Raw genomic sequence first — 25,124 nt, 5'->3', positions numbered from 1 at the left:
TATCTGGTTATTTGCCAACCACTTTGGTTGGCTGCTGCAGCTTGAGCCCCTCTTTGCCAGTCAGAAGGAAGGTTGGAGTTCTACAATTTGCAGGATTTCTGTTTTACCACGTCCCAGACTTTCAGCTCATTTGCTATAGGATTTCATGCCTCACCTTCCGCCTGCTGCTTCTAGTTCCTTCTACACATGGCTCAGTGTTATCTGAAAGTTCAATTCCATTTTTAAATAGACTCACAGTAACAAGTTTTCTTTTTATTTCTAACTTTGTAAGAATTGGACATGTACTTGAAACTAGTACAGTTTCTTGCCAATGGAGAGAAAAAGGCTTAGACATTCAGTTTCAGGATGGCTTAGTCACTCAGGAAAGAGGTTGTAGCCAGGTGGGATGAATCTCTCTGTGGAAATCTCCTTCTGTCCTGTAAGAGTAGAGACAGAACCAAGGAGACCCAGACTAAATGCTGTGACTGTATTCCTTTCCTCTGGCCACCTTTGCTACCCTGTATCAAAACTCTTTGAAAATTAGTTCACTGTACTTTTTAATGCTCTGCCATTTAGTGGCTTGGACTGTCTGTTTCCTAAAACTGAATTGGGATTATCCCTTTCTTGGGCTGATCTAACAAAAAAGAGGACTCCTTCCTTTTCACCATCTTCCATCCCTGACCGTTATTCTAACCCTCTCTGGAGCCATCTCTGTGTTTGTTCCCCTCAATTCAACCCACTTCCCTGGCAGAGGAGTAATCCAGGGAAAGAGCAGATAGGTTTTCTGGCAGGTTTTAATGAGGCAAAGGAACTCAGAGAAGGCTGTGATGTGTCAGAGTGGACCCAATGGGAGAGGAGAGCAATCGTACAGCCAGGAGGGAAGGAACAGAGGGAAGAGACAGGGAGCAATTTGGATAATAGAATGCAGTTTTAGGCTTAGCTATCTTAGGTAATGTAACCTACTGAGACCTCATTAAATTGTTACTCTAAACCTAGTTCTGTCTGACCAAAACCAAGTATTTAATGCTTCTTGTTACTATCATATAGTAGATTTTTACTACTTCTTTTATTTCCTCATTGAACAAATAATTCCTTCATCCAGGTCAAGTTGGGATTTATATCCATCCTCATTCACCTGCACTTCCACTCTGTATTAAATCGCTAATTTATCCTTCACCTGTTGGCATACAGATGTTTACTGTTTCCACAGAAAAATGTACCTCCAGACAAAAGCAGCTCAAGTTTCAACATTTCGCTGTAGCAAAGCAGCACTACCAGGAGGGGTGAGCTAAAGAAGATGGGGCTTAGCTGATCTTTTCTATCTCTGATTTCTAAGCCTTTCATTGTTTTGGTACCAGTCAAAAATTGTTGAAGCTGTAACTTCAGTGAAGACCTAAGTTTTGTTTCTGAAAGGCAATCACAACTGTGAGAAATGATACAGCTTCTTGAGATGTCCAGATACTGCCTGCCTCAGCAAAGAGACCTCTCTGTCAGTAAGGATATCAGGAAGAGCTTTTTTTATAGTGAATGGATGGTAGAAGACAAGAAAGGAAAGAAAACTCTAAGAAATCAGGGATTGCAGCTAAAAATAATGCATACATCCTCCAAAGCAAACCTAGACCATCTAGAGTGCTAGGGTTGCAAGTGGTCAAAAATAGAACTTACTAAATCAGAGCAGTCTGCCAAACTGTAATAATGTATACAATGTCTGGGAACCACACAAGAACATGTACAAACCAGTTTCCTTGTCCCTACCCCTAGCTTTTACTGCACTTAACTTCTCACCTCATTATTTTCTTTCCTCCTCCATCTTTCATATCTCCCAGTTACCATCACAGCCCTGTTCAGAACAAACTTCCGTATGGATTTCCCCTTTGATCTGCAAGAGCTGCCAGCATTTGCTGTAATAGGGTAAGTTCCTAGGAAACTGACACCTTGCTCTGTAAAGGTTATAATATGACCTGTGTTAGGAATTCTGCCAAAAAGTTACATATATCACTTCTAGTCACTTTGGTTGTCGCAAATAAGGCTTTTACTTGTTGGAATTCTTCCTTCAGAAATGGTGCCCATGTATCACAATTGCTAAGGAAAGAAATATGGGTATTATAAAGGTCTTTGTTATTTCCTTTCCATATATCTTTTTCAGAGATTAATCTCAGAGGTAAAAAAAAAAAAAAAGTAAGTCTAACTTGGTCAAAGTTCTAGGAATAGATTTACTGAATGGTCCTTTAACTGTTTTGACATTTTCCCCAAATGAACTGATCGAAACAGTATGGCCTTTTCACATTACAAAGATGGAACAAAAGGTTTAACCTGAAGTTTCCTTTTCACAAGCTCAGATTGATTATCCTTTTTGAGAGAGGTTGGTACACCCAACATGGTGACAAGGGTAACCAACCATAATTGGATTCAGTGAGAATAATGGTTCATTTGGAGGAAATGAAAGAATGAACTTAAGAAAATTTGAAATTGGGAAATACTAGAGAAAAGATGAGTTTGGAATTACTGTGGGGAAATATCTCTGGTTAGAGCTTGAGGGAGTCTTCAGGGAAGTCATTGCAGAACAGTAACCAATAGAGGAATCTATTGGTTTAGATTGGCAAAGAAAAATGTAATCCTTGTGATTTTACAGCTGGTTGTTGGAATACAAAACTTCTTGTCACTATGTTTTGGACAGAGTTGACAGAGCTGGCTTTTTTCAGCACTGCACATAGGCTAGGAAAGGAGTACATGACAACTGCAAAATGTTTTCAAATGCCTGGGTGTCCAGTGTGTCTTTAAAATAAAACACAATCCCAAGGGCTTGGATAGTCTTGGATGAAGTCCTGATACCAACTTGGAATGCTTCAAATTCTCTTAAGTTTCAAATTGAACTCTCTTTCTACCCATCATACTTCTTCACTTTCAGGTAGGACAAGCACTATGAACATGTAGATCTTGTTTTTCTGTGTCAGCAAATGTTAATTTGCATAATCTATACAGAAGGACCACTTCCAGTTTATTGATAAATCCATAGACATGAGTGGAGAATCTGTATTTTAACATAAAGTATTGCAGAGAAATTCAGTTGACTGTGCAGTCTTTAGGCTTAAATTGCCTAAGGGACTGGTCTATTTTAAACACTGTTCTAATCAGTGCTGGCTTAAAATATTTAAGAAAAATTCATTGAACATGTTTGTCTGTGAAAAGCTTGATATTTGGTTCAAATGTGTTTCTGTGCAATTTTTGAATTATAAAGCAGGATTCTTTTCAATGTGCAATGTTTTAAGTATACTAAATTAATCCTTGAATGAGATTTCACAAAAGCATGCATAACATAACAAAGCAAAAGTTCATTAATTTTAGAAATTAATAGAATGAAAATATTAAGTGTTTATTCTCAGAATTATGTGGGTCAATTACCTGCCACATAAAAAAAGGCTTCCCCTTACCAATCCTAAATGCAGTCATTTTTCACTCTTCCTTTTTTTTTTTTTTCATGTTCAAGTATTAGCCCCATTTATCCAAGTCTCATTAAGCTACAGAGCCTAAGGATCACACCAATTCTTAGACAACTACACTTTTTTTCTTTACTAAGATCAGGAGCATAAGCCTAAGTGATTAGGATCATAGAGATGATACACTTTGCTTTAGGCACAAGAGTTCCTATTGCTATTTGTAATTGTTGTAGGTGTTTACTGAATCTGACTTTAAACTCCCTTCATTTTTAGTATTTTCTGTTCCTGCATGATGTTTAAGTTCTGACAATACTGGTCTTTGACCAGTCATTCTTCACAAAGCCCCACTGAGAACTGTCAGTCTCTTTTTATAGATTATTTTATAGACTTTTTCCCTCTCAGCAAGAGAACATTGGTAAAATGGTAGTGTGTATGCCAAAGAGGTCCAAAACAATTTCTCCCTTTTCATCAGGGAGTCAATATCTTCAAATGAGCTGCTGTAGGAGTAACCCTCTAGGTGACATTCAAAAGACTCCATGAGCAGCTGAAGAATAAACCACTTAAACTAATTCTCTTGGTTGGTGGTTTGTATATTATCTGTTGTTTAGCATGATTTTATTTCTTTTTCTTCATTTTAGCATATGTTCTGGATTCCTTGGAGCCTTTTTTGTTTATCTCAATCGCCAAGTGGTCCTGGGCATCCGACGTCATAAAGCTCTGAGCCAATTTCTCACCAAATAGTGAGTTCTTGTGAAGATACTCTCTTTAGGGACCAGATTCTTACACTCTAGTGGTATTGGATAGTAGCAAATGCTTTCTGGAAGACAGTAGACCTATTTCATGTGTAAGATAGTAAAAATATGAGAAACTGCTCCTATGTAAGAGTAAGATCTCTGCAACTATCAAGAGAATTTTTCCTGCACTGGATTTTCTTTTTGATCAGCCTCCATAGTTTCAAATAGCCTCTTGATTTGGAAGGGAGACTCTGCAATATTTGTTAAGAGGATAATATTTGATAAGAGGATAGAGTAAACTGTTAATTGGACAGAAAATATTTTTAATTAGAAAGTTAATGATCACACTTCTTAAAAATCATTCTGTTTTTGGTTATTTGGGGTTTTTTAGGATCAGTGAAATTTTCAACATTATTTATATTTCAGGAAAATTAATACTGCTTTTAAAATATATATTTGTTTTTTAATCGAAGTGTTGGTAAAAATGTAAGGAATGTGCTCCATTCTTATGAACCAAAAGCTGAAACTGATAGTAACCAAATGGTGTGAAATGCAGCATGGAAGAGAAATGCAAAATGAAATAAAAGTCTTGACAATAAAGTTTTCATGGGACACTTGAAGATACTGTTTTTCCCTCTCTAATAAAATCCTAACATCCAAAGTTTATAACTTGAACAAGAAAGGAGGGCTAGGCGTAAAAGTTTTCAGTCTCTTTACAGAAAAAGATCTGATACTATGAGAATTTTTGAAGTTGAGAGACATGGAGGACTTTATTTCTTATCAAGTTGCGGGCCTGACCAGAAGAAAACCACTAGATAAACAGAAGTTCAAATTAACTTACTTTCTTGTGTGGAAGAAAAAATATCTTTCTTCATCATGTAGCTTGCCCACAAGCAGCAGCAGGGCTATCAAATCAAGTTAACAGAGAAGTAGGGCAAAGCCTGAAAAATGGGAATCTACTTTACACTGATTTCTCAGAAGTTTTTAGGTCCTTAGACTGAAACAAATTAAAGGTTATATTTTGTCTTCCTAAATCTCAGCCAACCCGTCCTGTAGGAAACAGTAACTTGCTGAGGGACACACGACAGGATTAGTCCAGCATGTGGAAGCAGTTTAGGCTCATATTGTCTCAGTACTTGTGAAGTGTCATAGTTTACCCAGACACCCACCCTGGGACTGGACACAGCAGCAGGAAAACACAGATGGCTTCAGCCTCTGTCCTGCTATGTCCCACTGGCCTGGCACTGCTAGACCCCACTGGCTATCAAGGACACCTTCCCCAAAACTGGGACAGTCAGCAATTCAGTGGAAAGTGAAGCAGTTTTCCCCCCAAGAATTAATGCACCAGGAGGTGCCTGCAGAAAGGTAAGAAAAGCCCCTACATTTAAATCCACTAGGATAGCATACATTGCATGGGGGGTGAAGAAGCAAGACTCTCCTAATCACGACAAATGAGAAAGGTAGCGGCTTTTGACAATAGGTCAACACATCACTGCAAACACACATTCCTTCAAATGTTCAAGCGTGAGCATGTTGTACATCCCACTCTTCCTCCATCCCTCCTATGATATTAATTCTGATGGAAGAAAAGGGTTTTGCTGACAGGTGAACTCTATGAATTATGATGATAAGTGGAGCAGGGCACTAAACTGTTGGTAACAGCACTCCAAAGCAATGGATACAAATACAGAAAGGCTTCACAGAAATAGCATTGCTAGTCCTGAAGTGATGGTGCTACAAGAGCAGAATGTGAGGTCCTATTGTCATAACTTTCTTTCTTTCCAGCCGACTGATATACCCTGCAGTTATAACCTTCTGTATAGCGTCTGTGACGTTTCCTCATGGATTTGGGCAGTTCATGGCAGGAGAGGTGAGACTGGAAAGTGTACTACCAATTCTGTGCGGTTCTTGGAAACATTATCTCCTTATCCTCTGCCCCAACACCTTGTGTCAGGGAAAAGGGAGGAGTTTGGACTGAGGAGGCACTATATGGCTTCTGCTACCTCCTTCATAGAAAACTTGGAAAAGGTCCATTGTTCAAAGTAAATGATAAGGAAGATGTTACCATGTGTAAAATAGTTGGCTTTTCACCTGTTTGAGTAAAGTTCTGTCTTTCTTCCTGAAGATTAAAAATGTCAATTCCCACAGTCAGGAATCAGCACAGTAAAAATCTCCTCTACTTCCTTGTAACAGGTATAGAATATTTACTCCATCTAATCTCATGACTCATACCTGTTTTGTTGCTGTTTAGTTGATGCCACGGGAAGCCATCAGCACTCTCTTTGATAATTACACCTGGATCAAACACTCTGGGGACACCCAGATCCTAGGGAAATCTGCTGCCTGGATCCATCCTAAAGTCAGCGTCTTTGTAATCATCCTGCTCTTCTTCCTCGTGAAGGTAGGAAGTCCAGCTCACCATAGCCCTTCTTCACTCAGACTGAACATTCTTCCTTTTTATAAAGCAATTTGAGAAGTGCCAGGAGGCAACTTTGACGAGTTGTTGGGTATTGAATGAAGCATTACAGCTGCAATAGATTCCTACATCTCTGGATGTGATGTTTGTCCACCTTGAATGATCAAAATTATTAGGGAATAGTCTCCTTAATTTAGTGGCCTTTTTCTGCTCCCTAGGTCATCCTCCTCATGCCGAATGACCTTTGGTATCCACTGTATAGTAGCTGGTAGGGAGGACTAAATCAGGAAAGATTTCTCAAGTTCCACAAAAATAAACACTTGACTAAAAACTGTCAGATAATTTATGTTTTATATAAATGAAGTCTCATATAGTCTCTTTGATATTCCTAACTTCAGATAGGAGACAAATAGGAATATGCAAGCACAATCTATAGTTGAGTGAAGCTCAAGGATTTGTTAGCAGTCCATCAAAACTTGGTGGAGAAATGCAGCTGGAAACTGCTTTGCTCACTTCCCACAAAACAACAGCAAATTAAAAATTCTGAGCTGACATGGTCTGTGGAAGTTGCAACTGTTCAGCCTCTGAAAGGATCAGCCTCTGATCCTGTGCAATTGACACAGGACAGAAACAAAAAAAAAAGACATTTGAAAGAAGAAAGCATCATATTCCAATGTTCAAAATTAAAGTAGCAAGAAGGAGGTTTTCCTAAGATGAAATATATATATGTATATGGATAAAAATATCATAGAATAGGTGCTAATGCTTTTATTATTTACTTATTGCAAAGGGGCAGAAGGGCTGAGGCCACCTTGCAATGTCAGTTGAAAATTTCTGTAGATCAAGAACAGCTATCAATGACTGATTGACATAACTGTTTCCACCTAAAGTAAAACACTCTCAAATTTCTGACAGGTAGTTAGGGGTTTTCCTTCTGTGATAATCCTTTTTACAATGTACCAAGCAGGAAAGTTCTTGTTTACTTGAAGAAAAGAGGAGTAGAAAAGATGAGTGGACTACAGGGTGTGCCTGTTCTGAGTCCATCTGTTTGCCTTTGGAAGGGCTGTACCCTCAGTCACCAGATTTATTGGCATTGTCCTACTAACTAAAGGCTTCCTCTACTCTCTAGAAAACTGGTCTTGATTTTCTTCTGGATATATTCAGCATTGGAGTAGACCACATAAACAAGAAACTGCTATTTTAACTCTGGGCAAAGGCCTGGCCTGATTCTCCACTGCAGTATAGTCAATTTTCAGCTGTATTTGGCCAGGTTTGGTACTGCAAAGACAGAGCTTGGTTAGCAGTACTACACCTCAGCAGCTTTCTGGTCTCTGTAGCCATGCTGGGCACAAAGTGGGGCAGCAGGAAATGCTACTACTGCTCAGTAACAACTGCACTCTCTGCCTCTGTTCTAGTTCTGCATGGCTGTTATTGCCACCACGATGCCAATCCCCTGTGGAGGCTTCATGCCTGTTTTTGTATTAGGTGAGTTTCAATTTTGTTTTGCAGCATATTCATCTGACAGGTGGAGTGAATAGGAGAGACACTGCCTACACACCCAGCAGAGTTCATCTGGTGTATGAGGAGTCATCACTTGATGCCTATGATAACCTGATTAGCAGTCCATAGATGAGCCTCTGGGCCTCTGCTTTTGATATTTCCTCAACCCCCGAAACCAAATGCCAAGTAGGTAATCCCTACCCTTTTACATAAGGAAAGCCACACTTGGGGAGACATGCTGAGGCATGGCCTTCTGATCTTCATTTCTCTTAACTTACAGAGAAACTTCCATCCTGAAATTAATAGTAGTTGCTCCTTTCACCGGTGAAAGCCAGCCAGAAGAGATAACCTCAACACTAGTACACAAAATGTAATCTACCACTCACTCCTTTCTTCTGACTGAAATGTGATAACATAAAAAGTTTATTGACTTTTAACTGGTTTTAATTCCAATAGCAAAAAAAAAAAAAAAAAAAAAAAATTAAAAAAAATTTAAAATAATATTATGCTAATGTTCAGAAAGAGAGGCTGTGTTAGACAACTATAAAAGCTCATGATGTTCAGCATTAGTACCCACAACTCTCAAATGCTCTAAGAACCTCTGAGTTCTGGCAGGCAGCAACTGAACATGAGGCAGTACCATGCCCTCGCAGTGATGAAGGCTAACCAAGATCAAGGCTGTATTAGGCAAAGATCTAGAAAGCAATGTAAAGAAATTGTTTCAATGCAATTCAGCATTTTGGATATAATTCTAGAACACTGTGGTATTTTGTGTCCACCAATCCAAAAAATCCTTGCAGACTTCTAAAACCTGTCTGAACAAGTAATGGGTGACTCCATGTCACTTTGAAATTAGCCCTTTTCTGAGTAGGGGTCAGAACAAGACCTCCAGAAGTCCCTTCCCACAAAAACTTTTCTGTAAGCTGTGATTCTACTGCTTAGACATTCACAGAATGAGCATCTAAAAGGCCTCAACTGTGATCTGGACTGACACTGTATAGCCTGAAAATATGTCTTGAAGCCTGGGAATCACAGCTACTGCTGTGCCTGGTGTGCCCAAATGAATGAACAAGGGGTGAACGATATTTACCAATCCTAGTACCCTTTTTTCCTCTTGGAGTCTAACTTCTGTATTTTGTAACCGAGAACTACTCTTTAGTTCCCAGTGTCATTTTAATGTAACTTTTGGCTTCATTTCTGTTAGCAAACGCCCAAGTGATTGCCCAGCACAGCTGCACAGCACAGACTGGATGTTCCTTAAATGTTAATTCCATAACTGTCAGTGATATTTTTCAGGTGCTGCATTTGGACGTCTCATTGGGGAAATCATGGCATCGCTTTTTCCCAATGGCATCCTCTTTGATGACATTCTTTATCAAATCTTACCTGGAGGGTATGCTGTCATTGGTGAGCCTCCATAACTTCCTTCTTCCTCACATGCTCCCACTGTTGTAATTTCCCTGGTTGACGTGACATACTGTTTCTATATGACAGTCTTCTTCTCTCCCTACTCCTTTCCTACCTGGGAAAGGTGCAGCAGCTTTGACAGGAGCAGTGAGCCACACTGTCTCCACCGCCGTCATCTGCTTCGAGCTGACAGGCCAGATCTCTCACATCCTGCCCATGATGGTGGCTGTCATTCTTGCCAACATGGTGGCCCAGAGTTTGCAACCCAGCCTCTACGACAGCATCATTCAGGTGAAGAAGTTGCCCTACCTGCCAGACCTGGGCTGGAATCACATAAGGTACAGTAGCAAAACAAGTGAAAACAGGGAGTGGCAAAGAAATAAAGCAGGAGAGGGTTAAGACCATAGGGGAATAAAAGGTTATGAGAAGGGTTCAGTACTACAAAGGAATTAAGAAGGCAGAATAGGCCTGCAGTAAGAATAAAGAAGTGTTGGAGTAGAATTAGGTTTCATACACAAAAATGGAGAAAAGTCCTCTTCTTTTTTTCACTGAAAGCACAAGTTTGAATGGCCTGCAATGATACTCAATTGTGTTAATATTTCCAAATTGCTTCAGCTTAAAAAATTAAAAATCAGGAGTCTCATTTATCTAAATTCAGTGAGGTTTGGATATTTTTCCCCAGCAAATGTTTGAAATGTTGTACTTGGATATTTTGCTTGAAGCAAAACTCAGTTATTCCTATAAATGTCTTTCTCTCTCTAGTATATATCATATACATAGGTACTTATATAAAAATCATCTATACACATATGTATATATGTGTGTCTTTTATGGTGAGGGGTAATAGAGTGGAATATAACTGTAATGGAAATCCAGTTAATCTGTCTTTATCCTCTTGGAAAGCCCTCTGGTTATTCTCACAGAAGATCATTTGGCAGCTGCATTTTGAGCACTTTTTAAAAAAAGTGGTCATTTAGGTATTTCTTTAGGGAATTTATGTGCTTGACATTTTTAATATGCTAACTCTTCTTCTTACCATCTACAAATTCACAGCAAATACAATATTTTTGTTGAAGATATTATGGTCCAAGATGTGAAATTTGTTTCCTCCAACTGTAAATATCGAGACTTGCAAGCGGTGCTCCAAAGCACCACAGTGAAATCTTTGCCTTTGGTGGACTCACCAGGTAAGCAATGTCCTTCCTGAAGACTGTCTCAGCTTGGAGAAACTAGCTTTCAAATTACATGTTGTGAAGCAGGCAGTGTGACCTACCACATAAAAAAATAAATCCTAAAAATCTCCCACTGTGGATGATGTATGGCAGGTGGCTGTTTCAGCTGTCCAGACAGGTAAGCTAGAGTGTGGGTAGTGAAGCAGATCCAGCACGTAAGGGAGGTGTGCGGGAAGCCTTTAGACTGAACCGTGGCAACAGGGCCCTCCTGGGATCCTGCATGAGCCAAGAGCATGCATGGCATGGCACAGCTCAGGAGGGCAAGGTCCTTTCCCAAGCCCCACAGCCTGGGAGCCACCACAGGCTGGTCAGTGACTCTTGTACAGCTCTAGAGAGGACGAGCCCGAGCACTCGGAAGAGGCTGGAAGGAGGAAGGGTCATGTGCGCAAGGGGACATGGAAAGCCTTGAGGTGGCTTAATGGCTCCCCTGCTCTGTGTTGTGCAGAGACCATGATCCTCCTGGGGTCTGTGGAGCGGTCGGAGCTGCAGGCTCTCCTCCAGACACACATCAGCCCAGAGAGGCGACGGCTCCTCAACAGAGAAAGGCAGCAGAAGCTGAATGAGGCACCCTACGATGGACCCTGGGCAAACCTGCCAAAGCTGAAGCATGAATCTTTTGCTTATGTCGATGAGGATGAGGATACAGAGGAGAAGGGAGAGGTGAGGGAGAGAAATGGACAGACTGCAACACAGAGACTGCTTAGAAGGAGTTAGGCATTTGAGGAGGCTGAGAAATAAATGCCATAAGGTAGACTTTATCTTCTCTCCTTTCCATAACAGCTGCCCAGGCCTCCAAGTCCCACTCCCAGTTACCCCGAGGAGCCAAATGGCCCAACAAATCCTCTTAAACAAATGTCTGAAACCCTGGAGCCCCAACAACACTCAGGTATGGTAACTTCTGTCATGGCTCAAACACATCCTAGCCAGCTTGGGGAAGCTTTCATGCTGTGTGTATTTGCCTGTGTGAGGTGCTAGTTTCCCAGAGACTGAGAGAAGGAGCTTTCTCTGCTGTTCCTGAATGAAAGACACTTTGTTAGTGCACCTCAACATCAGTGTAATGTACCTGGAAATACCTTCTGCTATGATCCCTCAGAGAGCACAGCATAAGTAGGCCCACTAAGGATGGACTCTCTCTGTTTCCCCACTTCATTCTCTGCAATAACAACTCCTTGGATATTTTCTGTAGAGTCTGCACGGAACAGTCCCATCTCTTGGCTCCTCCACCTCGTGGAGCTAAACATCTGCACTAAGTTTTTGAGTAGCTTAGGCTGTTGTTCCTAAAGCCACCTCCAAAACTGAAAGGCTCCTCCCTTGGACACACATCTCTTTGATACAGCTGCATTAATGTGATGGATAAACACTGATGTATTGTGTTCTTTTGTGTCACACCCCAGCCTGCATTATCTTTGCTTTCAAGACTGTACTCATAGCTCATTTCTGATTCATTTATCATGTATATTTGATGCAGGATGGTGGGTTGTTTTTATCCTTTATGTGTCCTGAATTATGCAGAGAGTGAGTAAGCACAGAGATGTAGGCCAGTCTTGAGAACGAGTACAGAGGGCTTTAGCAAGTGCTTTTAGGCACCCAAACGTCACATGTAATAGAGCATATAGCACATTCTGGTACACTAACACCCTTCATGTATGACTAAACCTCTAAGGCATAGAAAAATCCACTTTATGCTTCCAGAGCAGTGGAGTGGTGAGGCAGCCATCCACCTATCTTACCAAAGCAGAAAAAAACCCACATATGAAAACAAGGACTGTGTGTGAAACATTTTACGTGAAGCTAGAACTGAGCGACGCAGGAATGACATGAGGAAGTGGAACAAGAGTGAATTCATGAGACCTTCCTTTCCTTTTTTTAGTTTGGCTCACAGCTATCATTGTTTCTGGCCAAACTTCCTCCACAGCCTTGTTCAAATACCACCAGGCCCTGCCTCCTACACTTTGCTAATTCCCTGCCTGGAAGTATAATTCTGGTCTTCTCTACTCCCATCATTCCACTGCTGGAATGATGAACCCATGGACTCCTCACCTCTTGGCACCTGTCACATCCAGTTTGTTGATATGTTTTGTTGCATGGGAATATTCATTCTACAATGTCCCAGACACCGTCTTACAAACTAAATGCCAGATTGTGACTGGCTCAGCTCTATCGTGTCCCTTATAGCATTTCCCAGCCTGCCTTGGGTAAGAGGATGCGATAGGTGTGGGGTTTTGTAGTTTTGTCTCTCACTTGTTCTTCTCTCTTATTCACGTGTTTGTTCTCACCCTTCAGGCAGTTTCAGGAGTCTGAGGCAACTGATCCAGCAGCTCTTGTGCCATTGCAGCCATCCACATGAAACAGAGAGCACCACCCAGGTTAGGGCTACAGAGACCCTGGTAGTAGCTTGAAGAAGGAAGGGAATGCAATGGAACTAGAAACTACTACTTGAGACATTCAGCATTTGGCTAAAATATGGACACAACTATCGTCCTGAACTCTGACAGCATCAGTGGGGAGCTCCCTCCAAGGAGAAAGGGTGTGATTACTGTAAAGCAGTGTACATCTTCCTGAAGAGTCACCTGTGTTCAAGTGTCAGGCTACCATCATGGTTGAGTTTGTGAAAAAATTAATTATATTTTGACTAACCTGCAATAAAGTGCAGTTCTATTCCATCTGGCAAACAGTTTTGGACAGATGGAGAAAAATGAAAAAAAAAATGCTTTTGGCTCTTGCCATGTCAAAAGCCCTTGTTTATCTGACACATCTGCACAGGGTTTGGGGATAAGAGATGGAGCTTATATGAGAGCATCTAAATCAGTATTAGATGGCCATGTTTAGGCACCTGAATTGCTCCACCAGAACTCCATGATAAATTGTCATTGGCAAGGGAAGCACAGCAAGGGCAGAGGCAGCACTTGGAAATACATTATTTGGAACAAAAAAGGGGACCTCATGGGGTGAGGAGGCTGTGCAGATTTTCCCTTTCTGTACTCTGTGAAACCGTGGGTTCTTTGGCTGTCCTGAACAGTGTTTTCTCCTACAGGAGCCAGTGGAAGTCATTGAGACAATGACACCAGAAGAGGTAAGACCAGGTGCAAAAACAGAGTGAGGTCATGTGAGTGTTTCTTTTACCCATTTCCTATCAATTGCAATACTCCAGGAACCTCAGTGACTGCCACATAAAGCCATAGCCAAAGTAATTTTCTCCTTGGAGTGGCACAGTGGGTAAGTCTCACCCATAAAAGAAGAGATTGGCTAGATGTGCTGGTAAGACTCTGACTAGGCTGATCTAGCTTTGAAGTCAGCTCTGCTGTAGCAGGGTTTTGGACTAGAGGCCTCCACAGGTGCCCCCTCATCAAAATCTTTCTGTGGACCCATGTTGTTCCTTCATTTCTTACACAATGGATCAATTATCTTGCAATGACAAGGGGAAGATGCACTCAGAAAGAAAAGCTAAAGATGTTCACCCCCTCTTTAAAAAGGAAAAGAAAAAAAATCTCAGAAAATCTTGAATTGCCCTGTTTCCACAAGGACTTGACATCTGGCAAGAAAGGTATGGGAAACCTTAGGGGTGAGATATAATGGACAAGATGAAGGATGAACATAACAAAGAAGCATTAACAGGAGGAGGGGACTAGTTTAGGTGCACAAGACAGCAATGCTGCAGGTAGCTGTAAGAGTGATTCCTCTTCTTTCCTGTGTCAGATAGATGCTTGGGAACAGGAGGAGTTGAACAAGAACGTGTGCTTTGACAGCTGCCGCGTAGATCCCTCCCCTTTCCAACTGGTGGAGAGAACTTCCCTGCACAAGGTGAGTACAGATGTCACCCTGAGGCATACGTCCTTTTTCTGCACTCATTCCAAGTCCAGTCTATGATTTATTTCTTGTCCCTGTCTTCATCTACAACTACTGTCACCAGCCACTTTCACTTCCAGCTACAGAAGTGAGCTTGTTCCTGTAATCTTCTGTGTATACATCCAATCTCTTGCAAAATGAAAAGCTTTGTGATAAGAAGTCTGCATCCATTTATTAAAAAAGCTTTTAGATAAAAAAAATCTGCTACATTAACAGAAGCATTGTGTGGGGGCATTACACTGAGATTTACACTCTGCCCTGTTGGTGTGCAGCACTGGAATGAGCACTCCTGGATTTCTCAGGGTGTTTGTCAGGGTGTAGAGTCTACCTGTGTCATTGGCTCTTCATTGAACTGAAACACAAAGAAAGAGGAAGCTAGATCGTGCAACACCTACAGTCAGCCTAGGATGACTGGGGATTAAAGCAATCATTGTATGTCAGGAGGAAGATAGTACTGGGCTTTCACTCAGTGGAAAGGGAAAGCAGTCTACTGAAGCAAAAGTGCTCAGTGCATGCTTTTATCAATACTCATTTAATGTGAATGGTCAGCATAGGCCTTGTACTAAATTAATTAATTACTATTAAGATCTCAGCCTTGAGCAAAACAAGAATAGGCTAGCATATAGTTCAGATGAGCTTTCTGAAGGGGTGGGTGAAGTCATCTGAAAACCACTAGCATTTATCTCTGAAAATATAGGCTTACAAAAAATTATACCTGAAGGCTGATCATGGGGAAAGTTTCATACCTGTCATACAAAAAAGCAAGTGAGAAACTCCAAAGTAACAGACAAATCAACTTAACCTGGATGCACAAAAAAAAAAAAAAAACAAAAAAAAAAAAAAACAAAAAAACCAAAAACCCCAAGAAAACCCCAGGAATAAATAATCAAACTACAGTAGTTTCACGAATACAAGCCGCACGGATTATAAGCCGCACTTCCGGTGCCTCGACAATGTTGCTGTCTTTGTCAATAGATAAGCCGCACCCCGAATATTAGCCGCACTTTCGTTCGTCGCGAGAATCCGTGCGCAGCTTTCACAAATTGGCCAATTAGTAACAGGATCGCGGCATAGCGGGCTTTACTGGCTCAGGGCGGGGCCAGGAAGGCTCGGCCCGCTCATGGTTGCCGACGGGGTCGGGTAGCCCAGCTCAGCGCCACGGCTCGGCGGGGCTGGCCGGGTGGTGCTGCTGCCGCCGCCGGGCTCGCTGGCCCCCCTCTCCCGTCAGCACCGCCCTGCTGCCGCGTTCGCTAGCCCTGCCGGCGGGCTGCCGCCGCCCGGCTCGCCGGCCGCGCCGCGTTCCCTAGCCCCGCCGGCGGGCTGCCGCCGCCGCCGCCCGGCTCGCCGGCTGCACCGCGTTCCCTAGCCCTGCCGGCGGGCTGCCGCCGCCGCCGCCCGGCTCGCCGGCCGCTCCGCGCCGCGTTCCCTAGCCCTGCCGGCGGGCTGCCGCCGCCACCGCCCGGCTCGCCGGCCGCGCCGCGCCGCGTTCCCTAGCCCTGCCGGCGGGCTGCCGCCGCCGCTGCCCGGCTCGCCGGCCGCGCCGCGTTCCCTAGCCCTGCCGGCGGGCCAGCCACTGCCGCCGCTGGCAGGCATGCCGGCCGCGTTGCCGCTGCGTTCACGTACTCGCCCTGCCGGCGGGCCAGCCACTGCCGCCGCTGGCAGGCATGCCGGCCGCCTCGCCGCTGCGTTCACGTACTCGCCCTGCCGGCGGGCCAGCCACTGCCGCCGCTGGCAGGCATGCCGGCCGCCTCGCCGCTGCGTTCACGTACTCGCCCTGCCGGCGGGCCAGCCACTGCTGCCGCTGGCAGGCATGCCGGCCGCCTCGCCGCTGCGTTCACGTACTCGCCCTGCCGGCGGGCCAGCCACTGCCGCCGCTGGCAGGCATGCCGGCCGCCTCGCCGCTGTGTTCACGTACTCGCCCTGCTGGTGGGCCAGCCGCTGCCGCCGCTGCCAGGCTCGCCGGCCGCCCCCTCCCATCTGCACCGCCGCCGCGTTTCCTTGCCCTGGCCGGCACTGCAGGCCCCCGCACCGCTGGGCTCCCCCACGCTGCTGGCCCCGATTCTGCTGGGCTTCCCCCGCTGCCAGGCAGCCCCACCCGTCGGCCTTCCTGCTTCTGCCATGCTCCCCTGCACTGCTAGCCCCAGTTCTCCCGGGCTCCTCCGCCCTCCTGGCCCGGGCTCTGCCGCCCCCCCTGCCCCGCCCTGCTGGCTCAGGCTCTGCCGCCCGCCCCCACACTGCTGGCCCCGCCTCTGCCAGGCTTTCCCACCTCAGCCGGGGCCGGCCGGGCTCCAGCTTGGCTTGGGGCTGCCGCGGGCTCTCACTTCCGTGTTGGCAGCTTTTAGAATTTTGTTAATGTATTAGCCACCCCGGAATATTGGCCGCACTTCCGGGTTTCCACCAAAATTTTGGTCAAATTGGTGCGGCTTGTATTCGTGAAATTACTGTATATGAAGTATGCACAGTTAGAGCTGAATGTGAAACTACTGATAATGAAAAGAGTATCACAGTTTATCATGACCAAACTATATTTAACCAGTCGGTTTTTCTTTTACATTAGAGTCAAATGTCTTGTTCTTGAGAAATCAGATTTTTCCTCGTTTACACTTGAATATTCAGTATCTCATATGATGCTATAAAAAAAAGTCCAAACACTAGCTCTGACAGAATTAATTCATGTAAGGCCACAGGTGAAGTCCCGCTAGAACTCAGCTTCAAGAACCTGGAAGCCGGAAATATACCAGAGATGGGCACTGAGAATGTGGAAAGTTTTAGAAACCCAGATCTGTGAATAATAGTAAAATAATAGGGTATATTTAGGCTGAAGAAAAGAAGACTGATAGCAGTGTGATATCTGTCCTTTCAAGAAGACTTTGTAAGAGAGAGGGAATAATTGTTCTCAGTGTTCTCACTGCACAGGATAAGTACCAACAAGCTTAAGCTTTCACAGAAAATACTATGGGAGAGGAAAAAAGAAATCCTCTATTGTTAAGGAAAGCACTGGAATAAATAACCTAAGCAGTTTTTGACTTTACATATTACTATATGGTAGTTCAGTTTCCAGCACCAAAATAAACAGGATCTGCATGGGTCTCCAAATGAACAACACAGGGTTCTGTATGTGAATCTCCACCAGATGCAGGATCAGAATGACCTTGAGAATGTGCTCGCCCTCATCAGCACAGTCCCAATGACAGCTGCACAGCAGAAGGAGAAAAGAGTAGTATTTGGCAGATACAGAAGGGGAAGAGGGGACGATGTAATTTCTCACTGGAATAACTATACAGTTCTGTGTCTTTGTGATTTCCGTTTCTAAATCCTGAGTCCAAGCTCTAGCACCAAGTTGTGTGTTACCCATTTCCGAAGTCCCTGAAAAGGTCTTTTGTGGTTTTGCTTCTAGACACACACATTGTTCTCACTGCTGGGCCTCAGCCATGCCTACGTAACCAGCATGGGGAAGCTGAGGGGAGTGTTGGCTTTGGAAGAGGTGAGTACAGATCCTTTGCCACCCTCTTAAATAACTGCAAGTGTTCTGTGGATCACTGCAGTAACTCACAGGTGCTGCAAGTTCCAGCTGGGAATATATATAACTGCAAGTGCTACATTTCCAATCCAGTGCTGAATTCTGAGTCAGCTCTTTGGAAGTATGTAAAGGAATGGATGACTGCATTTCAGAGGAGGCAGCAAGTGTTGTTTACAGAGATGTTAGAAGGTTCATCTTTTTCATGAGTGTAGGGCTCTTAACTGAGGCTTAATAGCCACTCTTAACTGAGTGGCTACTACTGTTTCTTAAATATGTGTAGAATTAATTGTTTACCATGGAATTTTTCATTACATCACCAGTGTCAAAGATTACCTCCACAGGCTCCCGATGCAGAGCTGTGACTCTATTTGTGAACCCTTTACCCTGGGGAGTAGATAAACTCCTGCTGGGTAGGGCTACATCAGCATCCCTTTCATGTTTTTTTTCCTGAAATTTTTCTCTTTTTTTAGCTCCAGAAAGCAATAGAGGGTTCCACCCGTTCTGGGGTGCGTCTCCGACCACCCCTCGCCAGTTTCCGTGACATCAGCCGGACTTCAACCAACACTAAGGTGGGGCAGGATGCTCAGGCGTGGAGCCGGGAAGACACCGGCACGGAGGCAGCACAGCAAGCAGCTGAGAGCCTGGGCACTGAGAGCCCTCTGCCCCCCTGCTCCCACTCCGCCCAGCCCTCACACTCGCAGGAAGAGGGGGAAGTCCCCAGCTCTGCTTATGCCACGGATACTGAGCTGGAAGAGATGGAGCTGACAGGGCCAGTTGCTGAAAACATCTCAGACATCCTCAAGGACATAAACCTACGCACCACTGACCTGGATGAAGATGAAGATGAGGATGAAGATGTTCCTTTATAGCTGGTGTGAGGGTAGCAGTCCATCGCACTCTTCTGTGAGCCAGTCTTCTTGTGTTTGCTCCTCCAAGAGAAGCTTTTGGATGTTCTTTGCAATCCCCACAGAGGAATGATTCAGCTGGGAGGAGGGACATTAGACTGACCCTTTCTTCCGCTGCTTTCCCTCTGTGCAGACTGTTAGGCTGCTGGACTATTCAGGCATGTGCAGGTGTCAGATGTGGACTGCAAGGTGCCTGAGTGCAGGCTTACAATGCTCAGGCTTGTGCCATGGCAGAGCACACTATAACAGGACATGGATACTGCTGGACACAGTCAGGATGCTCTGGGTCGATCTGCCATGTGGGAAGTAGAGGAGAATCAGTTCTCACTCACCATGGGTGTCGTCCTTCCAGTCACACCAGGCCTGCACACAGCAGAGTAACACAGCCAGACCCCCAGCCTGGAAGCACACTGCTGCTTCTGACTGCCACCCTGTCCATGTTGCTGCAGCTCCTTTTCACTGGCTCTTATCTTGCACCCCCACAAACATTCCCATGTAGAACATTTTTACTCTTTCTCGATTTTTACTCTGGGATTTTCCTGGATGGGGATGCAGTTAGGAGCTTCTCCTCCATCCTATAGCTGAGCCATGCCCTAGAAACAGATGGGAGGAAAATATTTGGTATATGTCTCATGCCTTGAATTCGGCCAAGGCTTTAGAAAACAGTGGAAGGGAGAAAAGCTTCTTTGTTTTCCCATCATCTCTGGAATTTTAAAATAGAATGGGAAAATCTTAATTGAGGGCATCCTCAGTGCTGGGGGAGGAGGAGTAAAACAGCATATATGTACCTATATTTCAAATAACTGTGTTTGTCACTCTGAATCACTGTTCACATTTTTCCACAGCTATAGTCTTAAAATACAAGAACTCAAGCAAAAAAAAAATTATGGAGTGTTAGCAGGCTGCCAAGAAATACAGCAGAGGGAAGACTCATTTTTTACACTTTGAAAACAGGTTTCTTTCTGAAAACTCCTGTTCTCTTTCCTGGTAATTCTACCCTGCCTACTTTCCACATATTTCTGCATACCTCAGATCTGAGAATTCCAGCTCTCACTTTTGCCAGCTTGTCTCTGTTGTGACTAACAGCAGAGACCTCAACTCTTGTCTGCAGCATCCCTCTCTATTCCATTTCTAAATCTGGAGCAGATCTGCAGTCTTGTCAGTTCATGTCATGCATGCAAAACCTTGGCATCCAAAGGTAAGATGCTGCTTTAATTCACCGCTCTTGTGAGATTTCCTCAGTAAACAAGCAAAACCAAATTCTGTGTATTCTGCAGCTTCTTCTAACAGTCTACACCTCCTTCTACCATATTTTTAGTGTCTCATAGCACTTAGATGCAGTCCCAATCAGCCTACTAGATGTGTTTCCACTTATCAGCAACAGGGAAGAAATCAAGACTCTGAAAATACGTTCTTGGGGGTGTTCTCATTCCCCCTCCTGATATTAGTAAAGCTTTATCGAACTTAGAGTGACCAGTTCTACTTTAACACATGATTTCCCATAAGCTGTCTCAGGAGCAAGTCAAAAATATCATTACCTCTAACCCAGTTGCCAAAGGAAAATTCTCTCCTGGCTTTAATTCCAAGGATTGACCTTGCACCAATTCCTCTCTGATGATGCTTATGGGTGGGATAGTCTGTGACAAGCTTACAGTAGAAGGAAATCGTCTCCCCTAGTTTTTTTGAAGAGAGAGAAATTAGTTTTTGTTGTCTGGAATTCAGAGCCCACCAGGTCTGTTCTGTTTTTAGCACAAGATCACTCTTTATAAGGTAACTGAGGACAGCCTTTCCCTGCCTTAATGATCGTTTGTCCTCCGGGAGCCACCCTGTCCTTGTGAGGAGACAGTGGTGATCAGAGGGCAAGTCTGCACACAGCAGCTGCTTGCCTCCTCCAGAGGGGCACGTTTGTGTCTGCCAAGCATCAGCACAGCCCCCCCCACTACCTTTGTGTCACCTTCCGCTGCCTGCAGGGATGAGGCAAAACAACTGATTCTTTTTTTCTCAGGGAGTTGTGATAGTCCCTTATACAAGCAGAGGAGAAAGGGCACTCAAAAGCATAAATATTCAGTGAGTGACAACACTGAGAGCAAATCTGGTCTGAGGGTCCAAGCACACTCAAGAAGGATGAGTTTCTCCAAGTCATCCCCAGCCTTACTGTGCAGACTTATATTTTACAGCTTAACCACATGCTTCCACTGAGATAGATGAGACAAGGAGAAACTACTCTGTACACCTCCCCCTCCTCTCGCCTGAATACAGATACAGACTCTGCTTCAGTCCCACACTTCTCCTACAGTGTGTTACAGAAGAACTGGGATGTGACTGGCTGAGAAAGCAGATGGGAGTCTAAGTTAAAGCCAGTGAGTGTGTGAGTCATGACAGATTGCGAGCTGGAAGAAAAATTATGCACATGGAGAGGCTTGGGGAGCTCAGAGTGAAACCCTGGCTAACCTGGAAAGCTTCTTGAGGCTCATCACTTGGGATTGCAGGAGAACACCTATGTGCCCACATATGCACACACAGGTACCTCTCCATTCCTGTTGCCTTTAGCTGTTCCTGGGTTACTGTGAGGAGCGGGATTACTCTCTGGGGAGCAGGGGCTGAAAGGTGGGTGTAACTGCTGCTCTTTGTAGACACTACTCAAGATCCATTCCAGGTATTGCCTCCATCCAAGGAGCAGAAGCAGCATTCATCTGCACCATTTTCCTCACCTTGACTCATACATGAAAATGCATAAGGAACCAGGATGGGACAAAAAACACTCTGCAAAGATGGCTTGCAAAGGCTGAAGTTGTTTCCGCTTCCATCTTATCAGTAAAATTTTCACTGAGCTGATGCCAAGTACATTAATAGGTGCAAAATGTGCAGTAAAATAATACTAAGCCGACCTTTGTCAAGGGAACTTTAAACTTGTGCCCTCTCACACTATCCCAGTACACCCCCTCAAAGTTTAAACTTGAAACCTTTGTCCAGCAAAGTCACACTGATCTTTCACTCTAAAACCTGCATCTCCCATCCTATCCAAATAGCACAGACTTGATTAGCTACAAAGAGAAATAATTTTTTCTCCACCTAAAATATCCCCAGAATTTGTATCAGCAGTGAGGCCTTCACATCCAGACAAAAATTCACATCTAGCAAAAAAACTGAACTCTTCCTTTCACATGGCACTCAAGAATGAAAGCAGAGTCTTGTTTTTAAATGCATCAGTATAAAGAATTGAAAAAACAGGGAAGACTTAAGGTTGGTATGACAACAAGTGGGGCTTTAGGTAACCACGACAAGGCTAAGAGACTTGGCCATGAGCCAAATAAAGGAGAAAACATGTGGAGATGAACTACTGAACAACAAGAAAGATTTGCCTCAACAAAGCAACATTTTTGGTTGCCAAATTATTCGAGACTAAAAAAAATCTTGTTTCCTAAGCCTATGGACAAAAACAATTAGTACACGCAGAAACAGAGAGACAAAGTCCAAATAATTACATCTTCCTTCTGCCCAATTATGCAAATACTGTATAGAAGTGTTGTTTTGTGGCCAAAGAGTACAAGACCAGCAATAACCAGTTGAGCAAGTGAAGATCCCTCTTTGCCAAATTAGTCCAAACCCAGGAAAGGTGTAATTAAAAACACACTATTAAAAATACAGCTACAGCAAGCACTAAGTTGTTCATGGCCACATAAGCAGATATCCAGGCACAGCTCTCATAAAAATTTAATCAACACTAGAGACTAATAATTAAAATTTACATATAAAAGCCATGCCTGAGCGTTAGGGTTAGGGTCTTAGGACATGATGCAAAACTTTTTAATGCTGTGTCTGTGGGAGACAAGCTTAAACTGGTCCTGACAGTGAGCCACAGGCTGTTCTTGTGTGTCCCCCTTGCCACTGGACAGACAACCCTGTGCACGTGCACTCAGGCACACACATAAATATCACCCCTGTCATATAACAGCTGTGCAGTAGCAGAAAACTCTCCAACTCAGTTTCCTGTGCCTTAAGCTCCTTGCTGGATGTCACCAAGTCCCAGTGCAGCCTCATTGTAAGACAAACAAGACACTGCTGTGGACACTGCTGGGATCAGTGTGATGGCTAAAGAAGGTAGAGTCTCACCCAAACCTATTACTAGTTCAAGCACTGGACTTTCAAATTTGGTCCCATCCCAGCTTTTTTTAGTGTGTTTGTTTTAGTGTGTTTGTGTGTTTAGTATTTACTGCTAGTGCAAACACCTTGTGCTGTGTAGTAAAACCAGGTGTAGAAACATGTCTAGCCAACTTGAAGAATTGCACCTGATATGGAAGACAATGTTCAGCTGAGGAAAGTCCAGTAGCAAATTCATAAAGGAAACAGAATGCAGAAAATGAAAATGTGAATTGTCTGCTTTAGATGAACAACAATCTAAATACTGCTAGTACCTGACTGTTTACTCAATGGCAACTCAGTTTGAAGAACAGAAGGTAAAGCTACAAGGCATACTGAGACATACGCAGAATTAAAGTCACATAAACTCAAGTTAGAAGCTTTTCAGTTTTTTCCATGCAGAAACAAATGCAAAAGACAGTAATGGAAGGTTTATGAGAAATACATTTGAAAGAAAAAAAAAAATCTGCTTTTCTCTCCCCCCTCAAACTACTATAGTGCACTTAAGCAAACAGGCTGTAAAAAGAAATGGGAGCTGAGATGGCTGGATTGTGACCAAACATGTCACAGAATCCTATGCTTAACTCAAATTTGCAATTTCTCTGGCACAGAAGATAGGATCTGTCTGAGGAACCATGTAGGAAGTACCCTTGCAGCTGGCAAAGTGCAGATACAGTGAGGTGTACAGCAAGAATACTCCTATGCCTTTTTTAGTTACCCTTTTAATTAATCGCTTAGAAGTAACATATGAGGTATTGTAAAACAGCAACATGAGGGAAACATATGGCAGGTTTGCCATCTAGCCTGAACAGAGAAATAAGCAGAAAGTGGAGATGAGAGCCTCAGGCAGACACCATAGAATGAAGTTCATGCTGGGGCTAAGCAGCTAAATCCAAGATGAACTTAACTGAGGGGTAAGTCTAACCTAGCATGATGACAAAAAGGTTCTTTTAGATGAAGCACTGCAGCCGCTGGACACCATCTTTGCAGCATAATGTGAAATTAAGAAAAAAAGACATTTTTCCTATGCAGAAGTATGATTTCCAGGACCAGAGACATTTTGTTTTCCCAGGGACTCAAGTCTTAAACATACATGGAATAATTGATTTCATTTGACATACTACATTTCAAAAAGAAAGTAGTTTAAAGGCCATTTGGGGGAAAAAAAACCAAAACAACACAACATCAACAACAAAAAATCAAAACAACAACAACAAAAAACCAAACAAAACCCAACCAACCAAATGAAAACAAAGCAAAAAAAAAAAAAAAAAAACCCACACCAAAAAAAGCTGAAATAAACAAAAAACACCAGAAAACCAAAGAACCCAGAAACAAAAACCACACACTAAACCACGAGAGAGTACGGGGGGGACTTACAAGGATTGAAAAAAAAATGTTTTTAAAACCCTCAAAAACAATGAACAAAAATCTTAAGCAGTTACGTGTCTCTTACGCAAGTCATGATATAATTCTATGAACATAGTTATGCAGACATACATACCAAGTGGTGGGTGGGAATCTATTTGGTAGCAAAAGCAGATAAACTGGAAAGAAACAAATTAAACTCAAATAGAACACAGAAAGCAAAGATCAGTCCAATAGCTCTGGTTGTAAAATATGCTATGCCTTAAGCAGGGCAAGAGACACTGCTCAGCTTCTGGAAGAACCAGAGTCTGAAAAGCACAAGTATCTTGACAAGGAAATAATATCTTTTATGGCTAGAATTTAAGTCTCATATGGCAAACAAACAGCTACTGGATCTGCCTAATGTCCTGTATCAGAAGCAGATGACACAACAATGTTGGAAGTGCATAGATGTTTCTTTCCCTCTGGGCTGACCAATTCCCCAGTCTGCTATGAGGACAGTGGGCTGCGAAGTATTTAAAATTGAAATGTGAACCCAAAGTTGTGCTACCCAATGTCAGTGCCTTTTACAACCTAGGCATCAGACACCTTTCTGTGTGCTGTCCTAAAGGGTTGTTGTGAAATTTCTGTCCAACTCTGA

General features: G+C 43.4%; 1 protein-coding gene across 1 annotated transcript in view; it reads left to right on the top strand.

Moving 5' to 3' along the window:
- Positions 1-24,301, top strand: part of CLCN1 (chloride voltage-gated channel 1) — a 42,127-nt gene extending 17,826 nt beyond the window's left edge. Inside the window, exons 9-23 of the mRNA XM_042780213.1 lie at positions 1,806-1,890; positions 4,055-4,156; positions 5,936-6,020; positions 6,402-6,551; positions 7,982-8,051; positions 9,363-9,473; positions 9,598-9,811; positions 10,527-10,660; positions 11,151-11,365; positions 11,486-11,591; positions 12,989-13,071; positions 13,740-13,778; positions 14,402-14,506; positions 17,949-18,035; positions 18,542-24,301. Coding sequence (XP_042636147.1) covers positions 1,806-1,890; positions 4,055-4,156; positions 5,936-6,020; positions 6,402-6,551; positions 7,982-8,051; positions 9,363-9,473; positions 9,598-9,811; positions 10,527-10,660; positions 11,151-11,365; positions 11,486-11,591; positions 12,989-13,071; positions 13,740-13,778; positions 14,402-14,506; positions 17,949-18,035; positions 18,542-18,940 — 1,985 coding nt within the window. The 3' untranslated portion in view covers positions 18,941-24,301. The remainder of the gene's footprint in view (positions 1-1,805; positions 1,891-4,054; positions 4,157-5,935; positions 6,021-6,401; positions 6,552-7,981; positions 8,052-9,362; positions 9,474-9,597; positions 9,812-10,526; positions 10,661-11,150; positions 11,366-11,485; positions 11,592-12,988; positions 13,072-13,739; positions 13,779-14,401; positions 14,507-17,948; positions 18,036-18,541) is intronic.
- Positions 24,302-25,124: the final 823 nt, after the last annotated feature.

The sequence above is a fragment of the Catharus ustulatus genome, chromosome 2, assembly GCF_009819885.2.
Source record: "Catharus ustulatus isolate bCatUst1 chromosome 2, bCatUst1.pri.v2, whole genome shotgun sequence".
NCBI lineage: Eukaryota > Metazoa > Chordata > Aves > Passeriformes > Turdidae > Catharus > Catharus ustulatus.
This window is presented reverse-complemented; position numbering and strand designations above follow the sequence as displayed.